Raw genomic sequence first — 21,339 nt, 5'->3', positions numbered from 1 at the left:
GTGAAGGCTAGTTCGCATCACAGAGCATCTCTTTGAGGTGATATAACCAGCAAGTGAAATGCTTGAACGTAAAGATGTTCAAAGTGCATCTCTGGTGGCATTTCTTGTGGGCCACTGGACACTGATGGAAGAGGGCCTTGTGGTCTCAGAGGTTACCACTTGTCTTTAGGCTACAGGAAAATGAGAAGGTTAAGCATTGTTAACGCAAGCATGATGTGTGATTTGCATATCTCATTTAATCCTTAAAGGTAACATTGCAAAGCAAAATGCTCCTTCTGTTCTCTCCACTCTATTCCAGCCAAGTGAGGAAACACATCCTTTGAGGTAAATGCTCATTATGGAAATAACTGGAGAAATCCAGGTTGAAATTCTAGGTTAGCTACTCAATGACCATGTGGCCTTCAGTTTTCCACTCTGAGACTGTTTCCTTCCCTGGAAATGATGAAGTCAAACCTCATGGGACTGTTGAGAACATTAAAAATATGGGCGAGATGGAGGCTTGTAGTCAGTCGGTAACAGATCGGTAGTAACCTTGAGGATGCTGGGACTTCCTGAGATGGGCTTTTTACTAACTTGTGGCTTCAGGAAATGATGATTTGTTCAAAGGAAACACCTGATTTGAAGACATGCATGCAAATATTCTTGATTAAAAAAGAAGTATGAATATGGGCAGAGGTAGAAATAGAACAAAAAGGAATCCATTGGATTTATTTACTTTCTGGGGACAGTTAGATTTATGCATTCTCTTAGGGACAATTCATTGATTAAAAATAGACAGACATTGTGGCTCTCCGTTTTGTCTCAGAGCGAGGAAGGAAAATGGAGAAGCTGTACTTTGGCTTAAGTTTGATGAACAGGGGGGAAAGGTGATAAAAGGAACTTGTAGAAGCCTCGTTATTTTTTTCATTTGTCACAACAAGAGTAGGTAACGAGTCCCACTGGTGCCAGGCACTAAAGGTGCTCTCTGCTGGAGGATGAGAGAGAGTCCCTTGTAATTAGGACCAACAAAGATGGAGTAAAGAATGGTGAGCTCGTCCCATGGATGGAGCCTTCTCAGCAGATGTGGATGATCAGTTACGGGATGGTCCTGGGTGAGGCGTGCCTCTGAGTGAGAAGCTGGCCTTGATTAGCTGTGAAGTTCAAATCAGGAGAAATACAATTATGTTCAGGTCACAGTCAAAATTAAGGCAGGTCAAGTCTTTTTGGAAGGTGGAGAAAGAGTGTGGTAGTAGAACGTGGTACCAGAGACTTGAAGCTTGTCATGTTGGGGTTTACAGGGAAAGGGCCATGGAAATGGCTCTGCCAGGTTTTCTTCTGTTTGGCTCTAGATTTCTCTAAACCAAATGGGCCACTTTTCAACCCTTTGCTGAGGATTTCCTTTATTCTGGTTTAGAAAATATAAAGTCTTTCCCAAGTTTTAGATTTTATTATTTGGGGAATTATTATTTCCTGTTGCGAGTTAAATATTCTCCTTCAGGAGAAATTAATAATATGAAGCTGAGGAGTCCAAGTCATTGTAACAGTTAATGTTATGCAATCACACCTAAAGATTTGGTGTGATTAATGAAAACAAAAATTAATCTTACTGAAGAACGGTTCAACTAATATGGAAAAATTATATCATAGCTGTTGAATCTGACTAGTCCTATTTGAAAGGTATTGTATTTGAGATAATTTGTAGATGTGATTAGATATTGACTCATATATTAAAATTCATGACATTTTGTTTGGGAACAGGACTAAAATATCTGATTTGTTTATCAGAATTTTCGAGCCATAGTCAACAGGAGAGGGAGAAAAGCTCTTGGTACACATCCAGCCTTGTAATAGGCTTTTCACACTCTCATTTGAACTTCCAGCCTAGTTGAAATCCAGGCTCTTCTGCTTGATTGCCTTGAGTCAAATGGAGGCTCTGTTTCTTAGTTACTGTGTGGGTTTGGATGGGATGTTGAATGTCTCTGAGCTTTGGTGTCACCCTCAAACACAAATAACAGCCTTTAGGGCAGATGGGAGGTAGAAGGAGTTTGTTCTGGGAAGGTTCACACACAGTGTTTGGCACATAGCATGTGCTAATAAATCTTTCTTATTGTTATTTGGTCCTATTCCAGTTTTGTAGATGAAGCTAGCTCTAAATTGAAAAGAGCTGGGCATCCAATTAAAAGGTGCTTTATTGTGATAAAATATCTCTTTCTGGAAAGCTTTGCTGAGTGCTTCTCATATTTTGATGAGAAAGCTGGATGCAGATAGCTTTGTCCTTTTACCCCACCCTTCCTCATGTCTTGCCCATCCTATCAGGTTCTAGTGAAGGTGGGATTCAGCAGCAGATACCCATAGCATCTTTCTTTGATCTCATGGAATATAACTTCTCACTGGAAGTAACAGACAAGGCTTTATTTAGAAGCTTGAAAATTGTTATATGAATGCTATATAGACAGTGGGGCATGGTGATTGCTCTTGACTGGCTGGGATGTGTGAGCAGGGGTGGTGGCCCTGGGAGGAGGTTTTCTCTGAGGAGGGGCTAGATCAGTTGAGCTGTGAATGCTGCAAAGAGCTAGGGTTGCCACTTAAAAGAACCAAGAATGCTCCTCAGAGAGAACAGGCAGTGAGAAAGAAGGCACTGGCAGGTTTCTGAGTAGGAAGCTGGCATGTGAGTCATGTCCGTGGTCAGAGGAGAATGCAGAGGGCCCTGGCTGAAAGACAGAGACAGAAACGGACTGGACAGAGCCCAACAAGCATGATGATGACCATAGGTCAAGTTGTGAGTTGAGGCAAGACAAGTTCTACATAGTCCATCTTAACGGAAAGTGGGAGTTGAAAGGTCTGAAGTTCATGGAGTAAATTTGATGCAAATATTTTTTGTGTCCAGTGGTTAACAACGTGAACTTCAGCATGGACAAGTAATTGTTGACTAACTCTGAGTATTTGTTGACTGATCTGGTGTGTGCTGCTGGCTCCCTCCATGTCACATCTTCTTCCTCTGGTCTTTCCATCCTTTACTTGTTTTGTCTCTTCATCCCTGTAGCAGCTCTTGTGATGCTGATCTTCCCACCCACACTTCAAGGATGCTGAGTGTGAGGCAGACTCCTTGAGGGCAGTTCATCTTAAACTCATTTTAGCATTTTCAAAAAGTATAAGGTGAAAAGTTTTACAACCCATCAGCATTGACCACCTACTGTGTGTCAAAAAATTCCGCCCAAGATACTGGGATTAAAACATAAGCAAAATTTCTTCCCTAGCTGAGCACCTTGGCATCTCATCTAAAGTGGTAGGAATACAAATTGGTGATTGATTGGTTAACTAATGGGTTCATTAATTCATTCGATGGACGTTATGATGTGTTCTTCGTCCCAAGGCTGTATTCTTGTTTGTTTGCCTTTTTATTATTCTATGTGTGTTGGGGGTGGAAGTTGGGGGCTTGTGGGTATCAAATGCTATGTTGTGTATGTGGAAGTCATGACTGTATGGCTCAAAGTGAGTCTTAACTACCAGGAAACCCTCCCTCCCCTCAAGTGAGACACGAGAACGGAGTTTGATGCAAACGCAAGAGGTTTATTTTTTGGTGTATTGGGGTCCACCCTAAATCGGCCCCTCATATCGAGTGACTAGAAGATGACCCCGAATGGCTATAACAAGCAGTGTTTATACTTTTTAGGGGTACAGGTTACATCAGCAAGGTTACAGTTTCAACTTATTGGCTAGGCATACTGACCTTTGAATGTATTGGCTAGCAAGCATATGACATGCATTGGAACTCTATCTGGGACCAGAGGGTCAGGTGACTATCATTGAGTACATTCTGCAGTTTTCCAAGAATGTCCCTGCTGTTCTCAAGAACTGTGGGTGGAGAATGGAACTTGGCCTAGCCTTGACCCGAGGCAGGAAGCTGGTACTTGGCCTAATCTTGATCTGAGGCAATGGATATAAGGCTGGCAAAAGCCCCTAGGGTCCTTCCCATGAGCCCCATAACCTACCTACTTTCTACCAGGTCAAGCTTCTCAATAGCTCTTACACTTCAGTAAGAACTGGGGTCCTTCAATGACAACTCTGTGAAGTGGTCTCATCACCTTCTACTTTCTTTATAGGGATCAGATGTGGTTGGTCAAGATTTCATGGCAAGGGTTTCTACCTAAGCCGTAGCATCAGCCCTCCCCTCCCCTCCTCTCTTTCAAGACCGAGTTTCCTGTATCTCAGGCTGATTTTGAAATTGCTATGTAGCCAAAAATGACCTTGAATTTCTGCTCCCCTTTCCACTACCTCCTGAAGGGTGGGGTTGCAGCTATATACCACTACACTTGATTTTTAACCAGTGCTGGAGAAGGAGCTTTGTGCATGCTGGGAACCAGCTAAGCTACTTCCCTGGCCTCAGAGGATTAAGGACGATTCAGGGGAAGCTTGGCTATTTAATTACAGGATGTTTAGTGTAAACTAGCATTTTAACACTAGGAATCTTGGTAATCAGATTAGACATGTTTTTACCCCCCAAACAAGTCCATGTTGCTATCTTTATTCAAAGAGGAGGCAATCGAGGCATAAAGAATTTTAAATTTTGCACAAAGTTTCACAGCAAGCTTGGATGTGACCTAAATGTCTTCAGTACGAGAGTATTAGCCAAACGACAGTGTCATTTGTGGCTACTTAGGTTTTAAGTGCTACTGTCTCTTCCAGTAAGAAGTGGAGTTAAGGATGGGAAAGTGTGGGTGTGGGTGGGTGGGGCACCAGGACCTTGAAAGATGGGAAATCCTTTTCCTTCTGTCCAGTTCCCGGTGCTAATTGCTTAATAGTGAGCATGTAGTGTGCGTCACCACCACCCCCAACCCCCACGCACGCGCCTTTTCCTGATCTTTGCTGTCTCTGGGAACTGTCATAACCAGGCTTTGGAGTTTGCATGTCTCCTCCTCTGGTTGCTCCCCCAAGTCACTCTCTCCTTGTGTGACTGACCTGCTCTTCCGGTCTCCTTTCATACGCCCTTTCCTCTGTAAGTTACAGCACTTCTCAGAGATTGTCTCATCTTCCAGTTGTGTTCTCCCATGAGACAGATGACCTCTGTGTGGGGCCATCTTGTCCTGTTGGATCTCAGTGCTGCTGGCTGCAGCTTTGTGTACATTGTGGCATCTGATACTATTGGATAGACTGTTAATTAGGTGATAAAATACTATTATTGACCAAAACAACTTGGTGAGGAAAGGGTTTATTTGCTTACACTTCCTTATCAGAGTCACATCCTTGAAGGAAGTCAGGGCAGGAGCTCCAGGCAGGAACCTGGAGTCAGGAGCTGATGCATAGCCATGGAGGAATGCTACTTTTTGGCTTGCTTCTTATGGCTTGCTCAGTTTGTTTTTCTACATTCCAATACTACTTGCCCAGGGATAGCGCCATCCACAAAGGAATAGGCCCTTCCTCATCAACCAAGAAAATATCCTATGGCTTGTATACATGCCATTCTTTTAATTTAATTTAATTCACTTTACATCCCGTTCACTGCCCGCCTCCCAGTCACCCCCTACAATCCTTTCACTATTTCCTCCTCCCTTTCTCCTCTGAGTGGATAGGGGTCTCCCTGAGTATCTCCCTCCCTGGCACTTCAAGTCTCTTCGAGTCTAGGCCCTTCCTCTCCCACTGAGGCCAGACAGAGCGGCCCAAATAGAACAAATCCCAAGTACAAGAAACAGCTCCAGGGTGACCAACTGCACATCTGCTACATATGTGCAGGGAGGCCTAGGGCCAGCCCTGTATGTTCTTTGATTGGTGGTTCAGACTCTGAAAGCCCTAAGGGTCCAGGTTAGTTGATTCTGTTGGTCTTCCTTCTTATGGAAGCATTGTCTCAAGTGAGGTTCCCTCCTCTTGGGTGACTCTAGCTTGTGACAAGTTGACAAAAATTTAGCTAGCACAGGCAGTATTTGCTCCAAAGCCATGAACCAGAAGGAGTTATCTCCAGTGGGGTCTTTGACACCATTTTTTTTATTACTGTGATAATTAAGTGAGCAGCTCTCTTATTAAGAGCTCTGCATGGGTATATCTTTTGGGAATGGCTCCGATGTCTGTAATTTTGTAAGGTCTAATATGACTCCCTTTGGAGTCTCCCAGGTAAATCAGAGCTTCCTAAGGGAGTGTCCACTTGATTATAAAACAAACACACTGTCTGCAGTTAGCTGTCTTAGGTTTTGACCTCTCCTGAAGACACACTTTGGTCTTGCAGCGATAATCACCAATTTCTCAGAAGCAGAGTGGGCTGGTTGTGAAGGCTTTTGAGCGTGAAAGGCTCCGAGACTATAGAAGTAGCTTTAGGCGTCGCTGTCCTGGCGTCAGGGACACACAGCCCTGAGGTGCCTTAGTTGCCTGGGCTTTGATAAATGGGGAAAGATGCCCCAGTGATAAAGGAAAAACACCCTGAAGGTAGAGAGATCAAGCTGCTTTATGCATTGTCAGTCCAGAAGGCTTTTAAGGCACATCTAAAAGGTGGATGTGCTTAATGTGTGCTCTGCATGTGGGCCTCATCGTGTGATAAGGGGTATAAATTTAGCTTCTTTAAGCCTCATCTCTCAGGGGTGAGATTTGACAACTAGAATAAACTTTATTTGAAAGTTCTATCGATGGGCCTTTGGCCCCGCCTGCCCTCACGATCCCCTTTCTGCATCTAACTCTTCTTCTTAAGAGTAAAGTGGTATGAGGGGAAAAGAGGGAAAGAACAAAATCAACTGTCACATTGCGAACATAATTGATTCAATAAATAACGTCTTTCAAGTCCCAGGGCAAACCTCAGAATCTTTATTTTCATCAATTAGTGGCCCAGTAGTGGTGGAGGTCTTAATTTAGATGATGGGGTGGATCATGGCTTAGTTCTACCTTACCAAGGAGTAATGCACTTTGCTTGTTTTAAAGACATACCGCCTGCATGTGCACCCCGAAAAACTAAGTCTGAAAAAAGGATTTTATGTGGCACTTTTCCTTCTTCCGGGAGGTGAAAGGACATTTAATTCTTTAATGGGATTGTTGGAACAAGAATAAAATTGAAACAAGGAAGAAAATTCTTTGTCAATTCTATCAGGGCAGTGATTTTTGTCTTATCTCTTCAACATTTAATATCCAGTGCACATAGTAGGCACACAAAAATATTTGGTAGCTTTGTTGTTGAATAAATGAATAAATGAACAGAAGTGAATACCATCCTGGTCTGGGTTTTAGAATCTGCTTGGATTTTATCCTATTACCTTTTGTGTCCCTTGTCCCCACCTCTTTCTCCCCAGGGATTTAGAAAACTAGCTTTTTTTTTTTTAAAGATTTATGTTTAGTTATGTATGTGGGACACTGTACATGCATGTGACTGCAGGTGTCTGAGGAGGCCAAAAAAGGGTGTAGGATTCCCCTAGAGCTGGTGTTACAGGAGGTCGAAGGCTGCCTGGTGTAGGTGCTGGGACTTGAACCCAGGTCCTCTGCAAGAACAGTTAGTGATCTTAGCTAGTCAGCTGTCTCTCCAGCCCTGACAGGAGATAAGCTTTAAAAGTACAATTTTGGAGAACATCTCCAGGTCTGATTAAGGAGAGTCTAATTCATCATGCCCAGATGAGCAGAGTTGGAAGTGACCTTAGAGATATTACAAAGGTACTATTTACAAATTTTTGTGAATTGCATGTTAGAATCACATGAACTGTGTTATCAATGTACAGATCCAGGCCATCACTGTTAGGGCTAAGGAGCCTCTAATGTATCGGGAGATGGTTGGTTTGGTGTGCAGGAAATAGATAGCATTGATCCAGTTGGCCTCAAAGGCCTTGGTACTTGCTGTACTAGTTCATCTGACAAGTCATGCTTCTCAGGCCCTATCTAGATCCTTTAATGCTGCAACAATATGTGGGGTGATAGCCCTGGCACAACTGGAAAGACCTTCAGGATTATATGCCATTTATTCTGCTTTTTTTTTTTTTTTTTTTGGTTCTTTTTTTTCCGGAGCTGGGGACCGAACCCAGGGCCTTGCGCTTCCTAGGCAAGCGCTCTACCACTGAGCTAAATCCCCAACCCCCTTATTCTGCTTTCATATTAGTGTGTGTGCCTATTTGTGTATATGTGTATGTGTGTGTTTCTGTGTATTTGTGTATAGGTGTGTATGTTTGAATGTGTGTTTCTATGTGTTTATTTGTGTATATGTACATGTATGTGTGTTTATTTGTGTATTTGTGCATATGCACATATGTGTGTATGTGCATGTTTGCATATATATATATATATGGTGTATGTTCATGTTGGCATGCATATGTGCATACAAGGGTTATGTGCGTGTTTGAGGTTGCTGTTAGGCATTTTCCCTATCACTTTCTACCACGTGTTTTTGAGATGGGTCTCTAGTTGACCCCTGAGCCCACAGACTTGGCTAGAATTGCTTGGCAATGAACTCCTTATGTCCATCTATCTGTCCCTGCTCCCTTGCCTCCCGGGGCTGGGAATATAGATTTGTGGTTCACTTCCTCCCTCCTTTCCTTTCTTCCTCCCTCCCTCTCTCCCTTCCTTCCTTCCTCCCTCCCTGCTTGCCTGTTTTTTTTTTTGTTTGTTTATTTGGTTGTTTTATTATTTTGTCTTTTTTTTTTTTTTCCATAGCTGAGGACCGAACCCAGGGCCTTGCGCTCTACCACTGAGCTAAATCCCCAACCCTGTTTTGGTTGTTTTAAACAAGTGAGTTGGGAATTTGAACTCAGGTCCCCATTTGTGCACACTGAGCACTTTCCCAATGCAGTCGTCTCTCCAGCCTCTAAGATATTTTACTGTGTTCCCCCGTGATGCTTATGATTCCGCCCAATCCCTATCTCCTGACGCACACAAACACTAATGGTGGGTCCTAGCCCTTCTTTTGTAGGCCCACTTAGCATGGCCCAGCCCTGCTTTACCTTAAGGTAATCATGTGAAAGGTTGTCAAAGATAACAAAACTCTGTCCCCACCCCCACCCCCACCCATACCCCCAACCCCCAGAGCCATTAAACCGGCTTTTCTGGGAGGGCCTGAGGAAACATTTTAAAATTCCTTTCATTGTTACTTTTCTCAGTATTTCTTGTCTGTGAATGGCAGGCCCCCATCCTTCTGGATCTTTCCTTCTTTAAGATCCTACCTCACAATTATGCCTCAAGTCCAGGTTTGTTTGTCTGTTAGTTTCTTTTCTCTCTCTCTCTCTCTCTCTCTCTCTCTCTCTCTCTCTCTCTCTCCCTCCCTCCTTCCCTCCCTTTCCTTTCCCTTTCTTTCTTTCTTTCTTTCTTTCTTTCTTTCTTTCTTTCTTTCTTTCTTTCTTTCTTTCTTTTTATTGGCTATTTTCTTTACTTACATTTCAACTGTTATCCCCTTTCCTGGTTTCCCCTCCAGAAATCCACTATTCCATCCTTCTGCCCCTGCTTCTATGAGGGTGCTCCCTCACCCAACCACCCACTCCCTCCCATCTCCCTGCCCTGACATTCCCCTACACTGGGGCATGGAGCCTTCCCAGGACCAAGGGCTTCTCCTCCCATTTATGCCCGACAAGGGCATCCTCTACTACATATGCTGCTGGAGCCATGGTTACTCCCGTGTACTCTTGGGATGATGGTTTAGTCCCTGGGAGCTCTGGGAGGGGTGGGGTGGTGGGGTGGTCTGGGTGTTTAATATTTTTGTTCCTGTCCATGTTTCTATGTGAAAGCTATTCTCTAGCCCACAGAACTGGTCTCTAAAGTAGGGGAGGAGGAGCTGCCATATTCTTTCCTCCAAGACTCAAGTGATAAACAAGGTGGTGTGGGCAGCCCGGGAAGGAGCAGAGGAGAGACTGGAGTGCTGCCTGTTGGCATCACCACGTCAGAGCTTTCGGCACACACTTAAAGCTCTTTGAACATCTGTGTTCTAACTAGGAAAGTGGTTTTGTCTGCTTCGAATAAGGTGTCGGAGAAGTGGGGGTTTTCATCCGGAGCACATTGGGTGGGGGTCTGGGAGCATCCGTGTGATGCAGAGGGAAGCAGGGTACTATGGTGCAGCTGCAGCAAAGGTCTCGGCTATGCCATGGGGGACTGTGGGGATGCAATACCTTCAAAGTTATTTGAAGTTGAGGGAAGAGAGCCATTATATCTTCATATCCACCAACCATAGGGTATGGGCTGGCCCTGGAGAGGGGTCATGACCTCAGGTGATGATTTGCCTTGGCTGAGATCCTGAGACTTGTGCCTGCAGCAGTCCGTAACGGGTTCTTGTGGATGGGGAAAGCGTGCCTTCATCTTGGAGAGCATCTCAGTGGGACACGGCAGCACCTGCTGCCCACACCGACATGCTTGAACCTTGGCAGGGAAAGCATCACAACTGTCAGTGTTCAGCAAACATTTACAGTTGCCATTATCCCAACGCCAGCAAGCTGTGCCACTTGTGAGACGTCGCTTACCTTGGCGTGGGCTGCTTTCTGATGCGGTAAGCAGATTCTCAATTCTGCTCTGCCCAGCTCCAAGAGTATGCGGTGAAAACAGAAGGGAGGTTGCCTAGTGAAATATTACAGAAATGTCAGGGATGACTGAGCCCTCTCTTCTGCAATGAATATATGGTCGGGACCTGGATTCCCTGAAGGGAAAAGGTTTCGATAAATGTAATGGTGCTTGTCTATGATAGATGGCATTTTGATCTTTCTTTCTTCTCTCCATAGGGAATTAGAATAATGGAGATGCTGCTGAAGGAACAGTGTGGTTCCCCCTTAGTGGAATAAAAAATCATCAGTGAGTATCAAAAGCAAAAATCAGAATTATTTACTCAAGCCGCGTTGTCATGCTTATAAACCTGGCATTATGAATCAGGCTCCCTGAGCTATTCACGCTCGCGTTTCCCAGTGATACCCGTAGAATACTATTTCACAGGCATTTTGTTATCTGTTCAGCAGCTTTATTTGCTCTCTGATTTTCAAAGCAGTTTTGTACTGTGCGCTGAGTTACAACTGCTTTCAAATCGCTAAAACTGTTCAGTATAATCTAGCATGATTGAGGCCCTTGAGGTGGCAGAGATTTGTAAAGGCAGCTCTCAGGATCAACTGAGGCTTAGTTGATTGTTCTCAGAACAATAAAAAGAGAGACTTAGAGCTCTAATTGGGGCAGGAAGGATCACAAGAAACAACAAGGATCAACAGGAATGTGTTGATTGGCCCAGAAAACAAATATATCTGGAAACCAACCCCCAAGACCAAAATACGAAATTCTCCCAAATATGCAACTTCCAGAATGCGGACCTAAAGTGATGTGTGACCTTTATGCCGGACCTTATATGGTAGGGTGGTGGGTGGACGTCCAGACAAGGGGACTGAGAATTGTATGTAAATCATCTTCAGGGTAGGACTATACAGACTACATGAAACAGAAATGAATTTATTGTTTACACTTGGGTTCTAGCTCTAGGGAATCTCATTTGGTATGTGAAAATATTTCAAAAAATATGGAAAATTTCCCAATCCAAAATATTTGTGGAGGTATTTAATAAGTAAACATGTTCCACTGCTCAAAGTACTGTTCTGAAGGAATCTGAATCTTAGGAATAATTGCTGGCCTCTGGCTGGAGGGCCTTGAGTTATTAGGATTGTTTGTCATTGGTACAGACTAGTAATTCATTACCTTAGGCCAGCTTGAAAGGACACTACACGTGGCTTCCTGTAAACAACTCACCAGTCTAATTGTGGTATACAATGAATTCTGAGAGCTATTAGCCAAAGAAGACCTGATAGGAGCACTCACATACAAGAACCTTGAGTTTCAAAGCGTGCCAATCATGCCTCTGAATGGACATCAGTTGGAGAGTCGCATTTCCGTTTATTTGCAAGTTGAACGATATTCTGATGAATACTTAGCTATGTACACGTGACATATAGTAGATTTCACTGTTACTGGAGGGCTAAATAAAGTTTTATTTAGTATAGGCATGGCAAATGGTAGGTGCTTATAAAATGTTAGAACTGAATCTGCACAGGTCAAGTAGACTTAAATGAAGATATGGATGAGCCACCACCCCTATGGCCTTGATGGTGACACCAATCTCTTCAGGGATTCAATAATGGCTTTCTTTACTGTTGTTCCAGATAGAGGCACCTCTAATGGCTTCCATTTCTGTTTCAATGTTAATAATGGACCCCACTCTCACTAAATACTAATGTGCTTGTGCACTTGGGCATGGATCCCATCTTACCCAGGGAGTGAGATCTGAAGTCAGCTCAAAGTTATGTGAGGGAGTTAAGGGGCCTGTGCTAACACTGGGAAGGTATAAACCTGATACTTTCCAAATTTTATATTAGTGGTTTTAAAGTTTTAATGAGCGTCAGAATCATCTGGAGGATTTTAAAGCATAGAAGAATGAGCTCACTCTTAGAGTTCTGGTTGACCAAGTCTTAGGTGGGCTCCTGAGCTTAGGCTTTTCCTGGTGTATGGGAAGCCATTTACTTTCTCTCAAGTAGCTAAGTGGTTGGGTCTGCAAAATGCCAGGACTTCTGAGTGGGGTACTATCATTTTGTGCCATAGAATAATTCCTACATTTTATGCAGAGTGGGGTGTCACAATTCAGAACTCACTTTCTCAAAGGACATAATTCTTCACAGAGATGTCCACAGTTACTATAAACTGAATAAACTATTTAAGGCATGAGCTGTTCCCCAAGCACTATCATTGACTTATTTATATATAACTAAATTGATGATTTAATTGTTGATTTTGAGGTGTACCAGTTTGTGAAGTATAAACAACTCTGTAGATTTGGAAAATTTGAGGTTTTGATTCTGTAACCCAGCTACAGGCTTATTTTCTCCCCTCCCCATTTTCTTGACAGCTTTTACAACGCCTTTGTAGTTTAAATTCCCTCCGACTTGATGGAGCGTTTTTTACTTTCTCAGAAACAGCTTTAGGAAAAATAAGTTGTAGGAGGGGAATGTACTGTTCTTAGGAGATGGAAAGCAATAAAATTAAATGGAAAGGGGCCAGCATTTGGGAGGCTGAGGCAGGATTGCTGAGAGGTTTGGCTATGGAGTGAGACCTATTTCAAAAATCAAAATAACAATTTCAAAGATGGCTTATTCGGAGAAGGTGCTTGCCGCCAAGCCTGATAACTTGAGTCAGTCTTGTGGACCCAGCTAGTAGAAAGAAGGTACTGAAACTGTCCTATGTCTTCCATACATGGGCTGTGTAAGTACACACACATACACAGACACACGGGGACACACACACACACACACACACACACACACACACACACACACACACACACACACACACACACACAAATGTGACTAAAATAAAAAAAGTTAAAATATGGGGTTGGGGATTTAGCTCAGTGGTAGAGTGCTTGCCTAGCAAGCACAAGGCCTTGGGTTCGGTCCCCAGCTCCGAAAAAAAGAAAAGAAAAAAAAAAGTTAAAATATAATAATGGGTAGGAGGGATCACACAGAGAATAGGGTTCAGAAAACAAGAGCCCCATAAGCTACATCCAGACTGCTGCCTTTTATAAATAAAGATTTATTGGAACATAGCTGTGCTTGTGGCTGCATTCAAAGCGGCAACAGCAGACTCGAATAGTTTTGACAGAGACCCTGCAGTCTTTACCTTTAAAGTCTAAATTCTTTACTTTATGCTCCAGTTGTTGTTTGTTGGAAACAAGAAAGAAAACATTGCTGTCTCCTGAGTTAGTTTTTTTAAATTAACACCAAGGATTGTGGTGGAGATTGTATGGCCTTTTAAACCTATAAAATCGATCACATCACATCTCTGCTGTGTACTGTCTGTTTATCTCCTCTGCATTTGTGCTAACACCCTCACTTAGCGAAGACTCACATGATGCTATCTTAAGGCATAAAGACATATTAAAATGCTAATAACAATGAAGTTAAAAGTATCATCAACAGTGGTCGCCGAAGTCACTCAGAGGGGCCCAGACAAAATCACTGTAGCACGGTCATAGTATGAGCACTGCATATAACTTCACTGATATACGAACTTGGGAATTTTGCAATTCTTAGTTTTCTTTTGTCTTTTGCATGTGTGCATATGTGTATGTATGCATTTATATGCAGACGTGTGTGTGTGTGTGTGTGTGAGAGATGTAGGGAGGGAAGGAGGAGGGGTGATAATCTAAGGTATTGGTTCTTATGTTGTACCATATTTAAGATAGGATCTCTTGCTCTGCTCTGTGTGCCAGGCCTGGGATCGTCTGGGGACTTTCTTGTTTCCACTTTCCATCGTATCTGAGTACTGGGTTGATAGATGCACGTGCTAATGTATCTGACTTCCCATGGTCTCTAGGTATTTGAACTCAGATCCTCATGATTGTGTAGTGAGCATTTAACCCATGAAACCATCTCCCCAGCCCAGTATATATATATATATATATATATATATATATATATATATATATATATATATGTGTGTGTGTGTGTGTGTGTGTGTGTGTGTGTGTGTATATACACACACTGTCTTTAGACACATCAAAAGAGGGCATCGGATCTCATTACAGATGGTTGTGAGACATCATATTGTTGCTGGGATTTGAACTCAGGACCTCTGGAAGAGCAGTCAGTGCTATTAAACACTGAACCATCTCTCCAGCCTGAGCTCTGCCTTTAAAAGACAATTCGTAGATTTACACAAATTTACAACATAGATTGTTTCATATTTTTACAACATATGTCTTTAATTCCAGCACTCAAGATGCATGCCTATCTCTCTGTGTTCCAGGCCAGCCAGGGCTGTATTGTTAACCCCATATCAAAAAAAAAATTTTTACATTCATGTAGAATATGCCTCCATTTTCCCTGGTACCTGGCATCAGAAGTAACATTCATGAACTCTCTGACCTGTGCGTCCGACTGGACATTTGAAGATGTAGAATGCTTAGAAGGTAATTTTCTCATGGACTGAAATGGAGGCCCATAAATCTCAGTAACCAATATGCTTGTGGCATTGCTGCTGACACATCTGTTTGATGGATTTTTGATTTCCTGTCACGTTTGAATAAAACAAATAGTACTGACATCTGTTTGTTCTTGCCACTGGCATTCAGGACTGGCTTGGTGAGGTCTGATAACACAGTAGAGTTCTATCCCACCAGAATGATTAAGACCTTACTTTTAGCTGTATCTTCAGCCCCGCACTGAACTGGCTCCTCTAGGTAGCAGGACTTAATAAAATGAGGTCCTTGCTTTGTTCGAAGATCATTAGGAGGTAGGAATGCAATTTCTTCAAGAATTATCCATAGTGAGAGAATTCAAGTGACTCTCGGGAGTTGCTTTAGACAAGAGGGCAAATAAGTATTGATTGCTGAGACGTGTTTATTAGGTGATAAAACCTATTTCTTTCTCTTGCAGGGAAGCTGCCACTGTGTCTACTCTTCCTTGAGACTTACTTCTTGGCCACAACATCATAGGCACACTTACCGGATGCTGGTTCCAGGACAGAGTCAGTGGCTTAGAGAAGAGGGGACCTTCCTGCTAGAGTACAGACTTGTCACTCCCCTTTGGGGCCTGCTTCAAATCATGGGACTCACAGAGATGAGACTTTGCAGCTGGAGTTTTATGACATGGTCTCTTTACAATCTCATGAATAAAGGGAAAAACCTATCAGATGACATCTATGCTTTTTCCAGATGTTTTGCTGATTCCCTGCTATGCTGTCAGGGAAGCCAAGAGGAGGATAAAGGCTCGGGGAAGCTCCTTGTGTGCCTATGATGCCAGCATCTGTTTTCAGAGGATCCAGAAGAGGCTTCTGGGAATGATAGATAGAGGTCCATCCTAGTACCTCTTTCCAGAGATCTGGAATAGAAAGTCAGTGTGCCAGACCCATGTGCAGCTAAGCCACAAGTACACCCTGCTGAAGAAGCTTAAGTAATATGTATACTATGGTCAACTAAGCCATGTTCATACCATGCTCAGCTAAGCCACGTGTGCATGGATTTTTGATATTCTCAGAAGTCAGACAGCTTTTAGGAGATAACACATGAACTGACTTGCTGGTCCGTGAGAACATGGAGTTGAGAGCATAAGGCAGGGTCTGGCTGTGGCTCCCACTAACTTGTTCTCTCCACTTCTCTTTTGACCAGAAAGTGTGAGTAGTCAGACATAGTTCTCTCTGTAGGTTTAGCTTGGAGAGTACAGGCGTGGGGCCAGTTGGTTTGGCGTGGATTAAACCCAGCTTCTCCTACCATTATTTAGTGGGCTTGCACATCATTTTTAAACCCCTACAAAGCGAATTTAAATCAAAATTGTGCGATGAGGTAATGGCTTTAAAATGAGGTTGTCTGACTGACCTGAGATGGTATGTAGGAATATTAAATGGATTCCATTATTATGTGAAGTGATTTTTTTTTTTTGGAGCATTTGCTTTTCTGTGTTCTTTTTGTCTTTTACCTCTTTTGAGACAAGGTCTGGTGTAGCCTAGGCTCACCTCAAACTCTATGTAACTGAAAATGAACTTGAACTTTTGATCCTCCTGCTTCTGCCTCCAGAGTGCTGGAATTGCGGTATGTGCTGAGGACCGGGCTCAGAGCTTTCTGCACGCTGCCAAGTGCCACACCAACGGAGCCTGCCAGCCCGGGCACCCGCTTTTTAACTGGGTTGTGTGTGGTGTTAATATTTAAATTTAGATGACATTAGTTTGCATGACATGATGAGAAGCCAAAATGTAAATGCGCACCATCTAACAGGAAGCTTGAAAGGAAGTAATAATTTAGAACTCATCTTAAGGTAAAAATTAGGCCACTATTGAAACGACGTAAGGAAATTGTTCCCTCTTTTCTCTTTTCTTTTTTATGATTTGAACTTTTTTCCTGCTCAGTGCATTGATGAATTCCAAAGCAATTGTACTTTTTCATACAAGCCTGCCACCACGAGCCTTCTCTCATTGTGTCTGAGCCATTCGTGCTGTTTGAGTTTTGTCTCCTGGGATAATTTCCCCTCCTTCCTTAGTGTTCTACTCTTCCGTTGTGTTGGAGGGAAAATGAGTGGTAGAAGTCAGAGCATATTTGACCTTGGTTTCCAGCTTGTAAATGGCGTTTGGAATAATTTCCCTTTTCCAAAAGTAAGTGATTTATTATGGATGAGAGAGGCACGAGTTTTTTACTTGGAGGTTGACATTGGAGTAAATACAGTTCTCTGCACTTAAATAGCTCACATCCTCTCAAAGCCCGAGTTCTCTTCCTCAGCTACCCTTGAGGGTCCCTTGGGAGACTTCATTCTATCTCAAAGCTCAGAGTGCACCCCAGACCAAGAAATAAGAATCCCTGAACGTGAGACTTTGGGGATCACTGCCTTTAAAGTTCCTCGGGTGTGCCCAATAGGAATCCAAGGATAAGAGCCCCATATTAAAGTCTGATTTTTTCCTTCTTTTATTTCTTATTTATTTATTTATTTTACATAGGGTCTCACTGCGTAGCTTAGGGTGCTCCAATACTTGCTGTGTACTCCAGCCTGGCTTCCAACTTGGAGCAAGTGTCCTGCCCCAGCTTCTCCTTGATTTCTTCCTTAACACATGTGAGGCAGGAATTTTCACTAAGAATGTAAGGCCGGGAGAGGCTGAAGCTGTGCCAGATTCTTTGAAAGCTGGGATGGCTGCTGAGAAAGTGTGTGGGTCCTGACAGCTGCTGTGGTGAGTGAAGCTGCCTGAGGTTACTGCAGAGACCCTGGAGCCCATGCTTGGCTGAAGGTGGACTTCTGTTAAGCCCATGGCTGCTTAATGTGGCTTTTGCACTGTTCACCTTGATGGGGAGGGAGAAGAGGAGGATGAGGAGGAAGAAGAGGAAGAGGAAGAGGAAGAGGAAAAAGAAAAGGGGAGGGAGGGAGGAAGGAGGAGGAGGAGAAACTTTTTAACTTTTATGTGTCAACAACAAATTCAGAGTGGCTTAAACTCTTCTGTTTGCAGTGGCGTTTGCCAGCCCAGCCAGTACTTTTGAGCCCATGCTTTGAGGGTGTTAGGATTGGCTTGACTATCTCAGCCAGACATCATGGATGCTTTTTGTACTCTAAATATAAGCTGCACTCTGCCTTTCTGCCAAGGCAGCTTCTAGCTGATTCTCTTTCTTTGTTCCCAAATCTCTTAACTTGCATCAAATACTCTTTCTCACCCAATGTTGTTCCCTGCTCAGACATCTGTTGCTTAAAGTTTGACTGGCACATTCTAGAAATCTTATAGTCCTGGGTCTAGACAGAGGGCTCAGCAGTTAAGAGCAGGTATTTCTTCTCCAGAGGCGTTTGGTTCCCAATACCTACTTGGGGTGGCTCACAACCATATGTAACTCCAATTGCAGGTGATTCAGTGACCTCTTCTGGCTTCTGAGGGCACTGCACTCATGTGCATACAGTCCTCCTCCCAGTATTAAAAAGAAAACCTTAACAACAACAAAAAAAGTATTTATAAAAATATAAAGGGCTGGGGCTGGAGAGATGACTTGGTGGTTAAGAACACTTTCTGTCCTTCCAGAGAACCCAAGTTTGGTTCCTACCCACATCAGGAGGCTCTTAAATTTTTGTATTTCCCACTCTAAGGCATCTGATTCCCTTTTCTGGCCTTTGAGGGTTTCCCACATACATGTGACATTTATTCACACAAATACACATATAAACATAAGTAAAAATAACAAAAATCCTTTAAAAATCTGTTTATAATTAGGATTCTTTTTAATTTTTTAAAATTATGTATATTTTATCAAAGCATGTATATTGTCATCTAATGAGTTAGATAAGAAATGTCAAAGTCAGGAGTGTGGCCTTATTGGGCACCATAGTCACAAGAGTGGGGAATGTTCACTCACAGGCCTGGGTAGTTTCCTGACTGCATTGCTGAGCCTGCCGTTCAAGATGAGGCTGTACCATTATGTGGAGACTTTCTAGACACCCCCAGATACCAGTGCAGTTCAGGTTCAGCCCTTCTCCCACAGACTCTGATTCTTGTAATGTACAGTCTCTGGATGTACATTCTGAAGCAAGTTCTGTAGTACATTTGTGGTTCTGTAACACAGACTACGTTTTGAGAGAATCCGATGGGGCAAGTTTTGGTCTCTATGTCTCCTGCCTTTTAAGAAGGTTTTGCACCAGTGGAATCCCTTGATCAGTTTAGTCAACTGCTCAGAATACAGTGTAAGGTCCTTGTAAGGAAGGAAGCTAGCTTGAGTGCCTTCTGGGTGACTTAATTCTTTCACCAGGGAGGGTTCTTACCTTTTCAAGTGAATTACTTTGTATAGGCAAGTTCCCCCTCTTCATTTTGTATATATTTCTCACTTTTGTAAAAGGAATTTATTGAAGATTCTTCAGGGCCATCATATTTTTTAACTCTTTGGGGTCCTTCCCAGGTTTCTGAAAGCCCCTGTCTACCGACTGACTGCTCTTTGGATTCTAGTTTCTTTCTTTCTTTCTTTTTTTTTTTTTTCCGGAGCTGGGGACCGAATCCAGGGCCTTGTGCTTGCTAGGCAAGTGCTCTACCACTGAGCTAAATCCCCAACGCCCGGATTCTAGTTTCTTTTGAGGTGTCCTTTCCTTGCCATTGCCTGCCACCATTACCATGTCGGCTTCTACTTGCCGTCCTCTCACTTTCTGTGGGCTCGTGAAGTCATGTGACAACACAGTTTGTGTCAAGTAGCAGTGAACAGTATCTGATGAGGATGTGAGAGGCCTTGCTCACATTAAAATGAATGAACTTGCTGTCATGCCCTGAGGAATTGTTTCAGTGGCTTAACTGTCTTTGTATTTCCTGCTTTCAGCCACAGTTCTCAGACTGTGACTTCAAGTGAGATGCAGCTCGGGCTCATGTCTTTTGATGTATAAACCCTTATTTTCCCAGCTGTGTTTGTATTTTCATATGTATTCTCTTGATAATGTGAAGCCAATATGGATTAAAATCCAAAAATCCAAATGCAAATGCTTTTTATACATATACAACGTGTTTTAAATTCAGTGTTACTGTGAATTAGAGCTATGAAATGCCATTCTGTAGTTACTCTGAAATAAAGACATTACAATGGGTATTTATGAGTGAACACTCCTTTCTTGGGAACGTCACATCCTCTCTCCCCCGCCCCCTCCCAATCTGTGTTTAGGGGTTGCAGTAGCAATCCTGGTTTTTGGCATCTGCTTTAGATAAAGGTGATAGATAACAAGATGTTCACTCCTCGCTCTCTCAAGATGAGCCCATAACATTTCTCTGAGATATAAAGGGAGGCCACCATTTGATCCACGTAGGCCAAAGGAAAAGACACAGTGTGCATAGTGGAGCCAGGTAGCCCCAGAGAGGAGGGGGGGACAGTTGCTCTGCCTCTGGCTGGCCCAAACCTCTGCGCCGTCTCCTGCACATTGTTTCTGAGACTATCTTCTATGTTTCTGTTGTGTATTTCTGTATTTCTGTTTGTCTGCTGTACTGGCTAGTTCTGTGTGTCGACTTGACACAGGCTGGAGTTATCACAGAAAAGGAGCCTCAGTTGTGGAAATGCCTTCATGAGACCCAACTGTGAGGCATTTTCTCACTTAGTGGTCAAGGTGGGAGGACCCAGCCCACTGTGGGTGGTGCTGTCCCTGGGCTGGTGGTCTTGGGTTCTATAAGAAAGCAAGCTGAGCAAGCCAGGGGGAAGCAAGCCAGTAACATCCCTCCATGGCCTCTGCATCAACTCCTGCTTCCTGACCTGCTTGAATTCCAGTTCTGACTTCCGTTAGTGATGAACAACGTGGACGTATAAGCTGAATAAACCCTTTCCTTCTCAACTTGCTTCTTGGTCATGATGTTTGTACAGGAATAGAAACCCTGACTAAGACATCTATCTTCACTTGGATGTGTTGGAGTGATAGCTATACCTTGTTATTGAAGTGCCTGTGCAGACCTTATCGATGTTTTCCTTCCCTAGGTTGGTGACTTGACTTTAGGAGTAGACGCTAGTTTACCCGGCATTTACTGAGCACTTGCTGTGCGAGACATAAAGGCTGGCTGGCCGTGCCATCTCTTTTGACTTGAACTAGATTCTGGATATTGCCTAAGTTAGGGAGGGCCATGTGGCATCTTAGATGATAACGGCTTCTTGTAGATCCAGATCTTGTGTCTTGTAGTAGACAGAGGGTGGAGCAGCCTCCTACGACCATTCTACCATAGCAGTGAGCTGTGTCGTGGTAACGGGATATGGGGCACTCAGCTGTGAGTCTTTTACCTTCAGACTCTCATTGGCAGCCCAACCTGGCATCTTGTAGTTCAGAGCTGCAGTGCCAGAACAGTGTCTCTCTGATGGGACAGGATGACATGCGAATGATGACAGGTTAACCTCCAAACACGAGCATTTTAACAAAACCTTGAAGAAACTGAGGGTAACGGAGGGAGACCAGAGAAGGGACTTACCAAAAGTACCAAACCCAAGTCAGAGTG

At 43.3% G+C, this 21,339-nt stretch overlaps 1 protein-coding gene across 4 annotated transcripts in view; it reads left to right on the top strand.

Moving 5' to 3' along the window:
- Prelid2 (PRELI domain containing 2) overlaps positions 1-19,960 on the top strand; it is a 91,711-nt gene extending 71,751 nt beyond the window's left edge. For 2 of the 4 annotated variants that reach the window (XM_063277588.1, XM_039097122.1), the window contains 2 exons: positions 10,635-10,704; positions 15,315-19,960. In XM_063277588.1, the coding sequence (XP_063133658.1) occupies positions 10,635-10,694 (60 nt within the window). In that variant the 3' untranslated portion in view covers positions 10,695-10,704; positions 15,315-19,960. The remainder of the gene's footprint in view (positions 1-10,634; positions 10,705-15,314) is intronic. The other 2 variants (XM_008772173.3, NM_001271333.1) reach the window with 2 other exon arrangements.
- The last annotated feature ends 1,379 nt before the right edge of the window (positions 19,961-21,339 follow it).

The sequence above is a fragment of the Rattus norvegicus genome, chromosome 18 (assembly GCF_036323735.1).
Source record: "Rattus norvegicus strain BN/NHsdMcwi chromosome 18, GRCr8, whole genome shotgun sequence".
Taxonomy (NCBI): Eukaryota; Metazoa; Chordata; class Mammalia; order Rodentia; family Muridae; genus Rattus; species Rattus norvegicus.
Note: the sequence above shows the minus strand (reverse complement) of the source record. Positions and strands in the feature narration are given on the sequence as shown.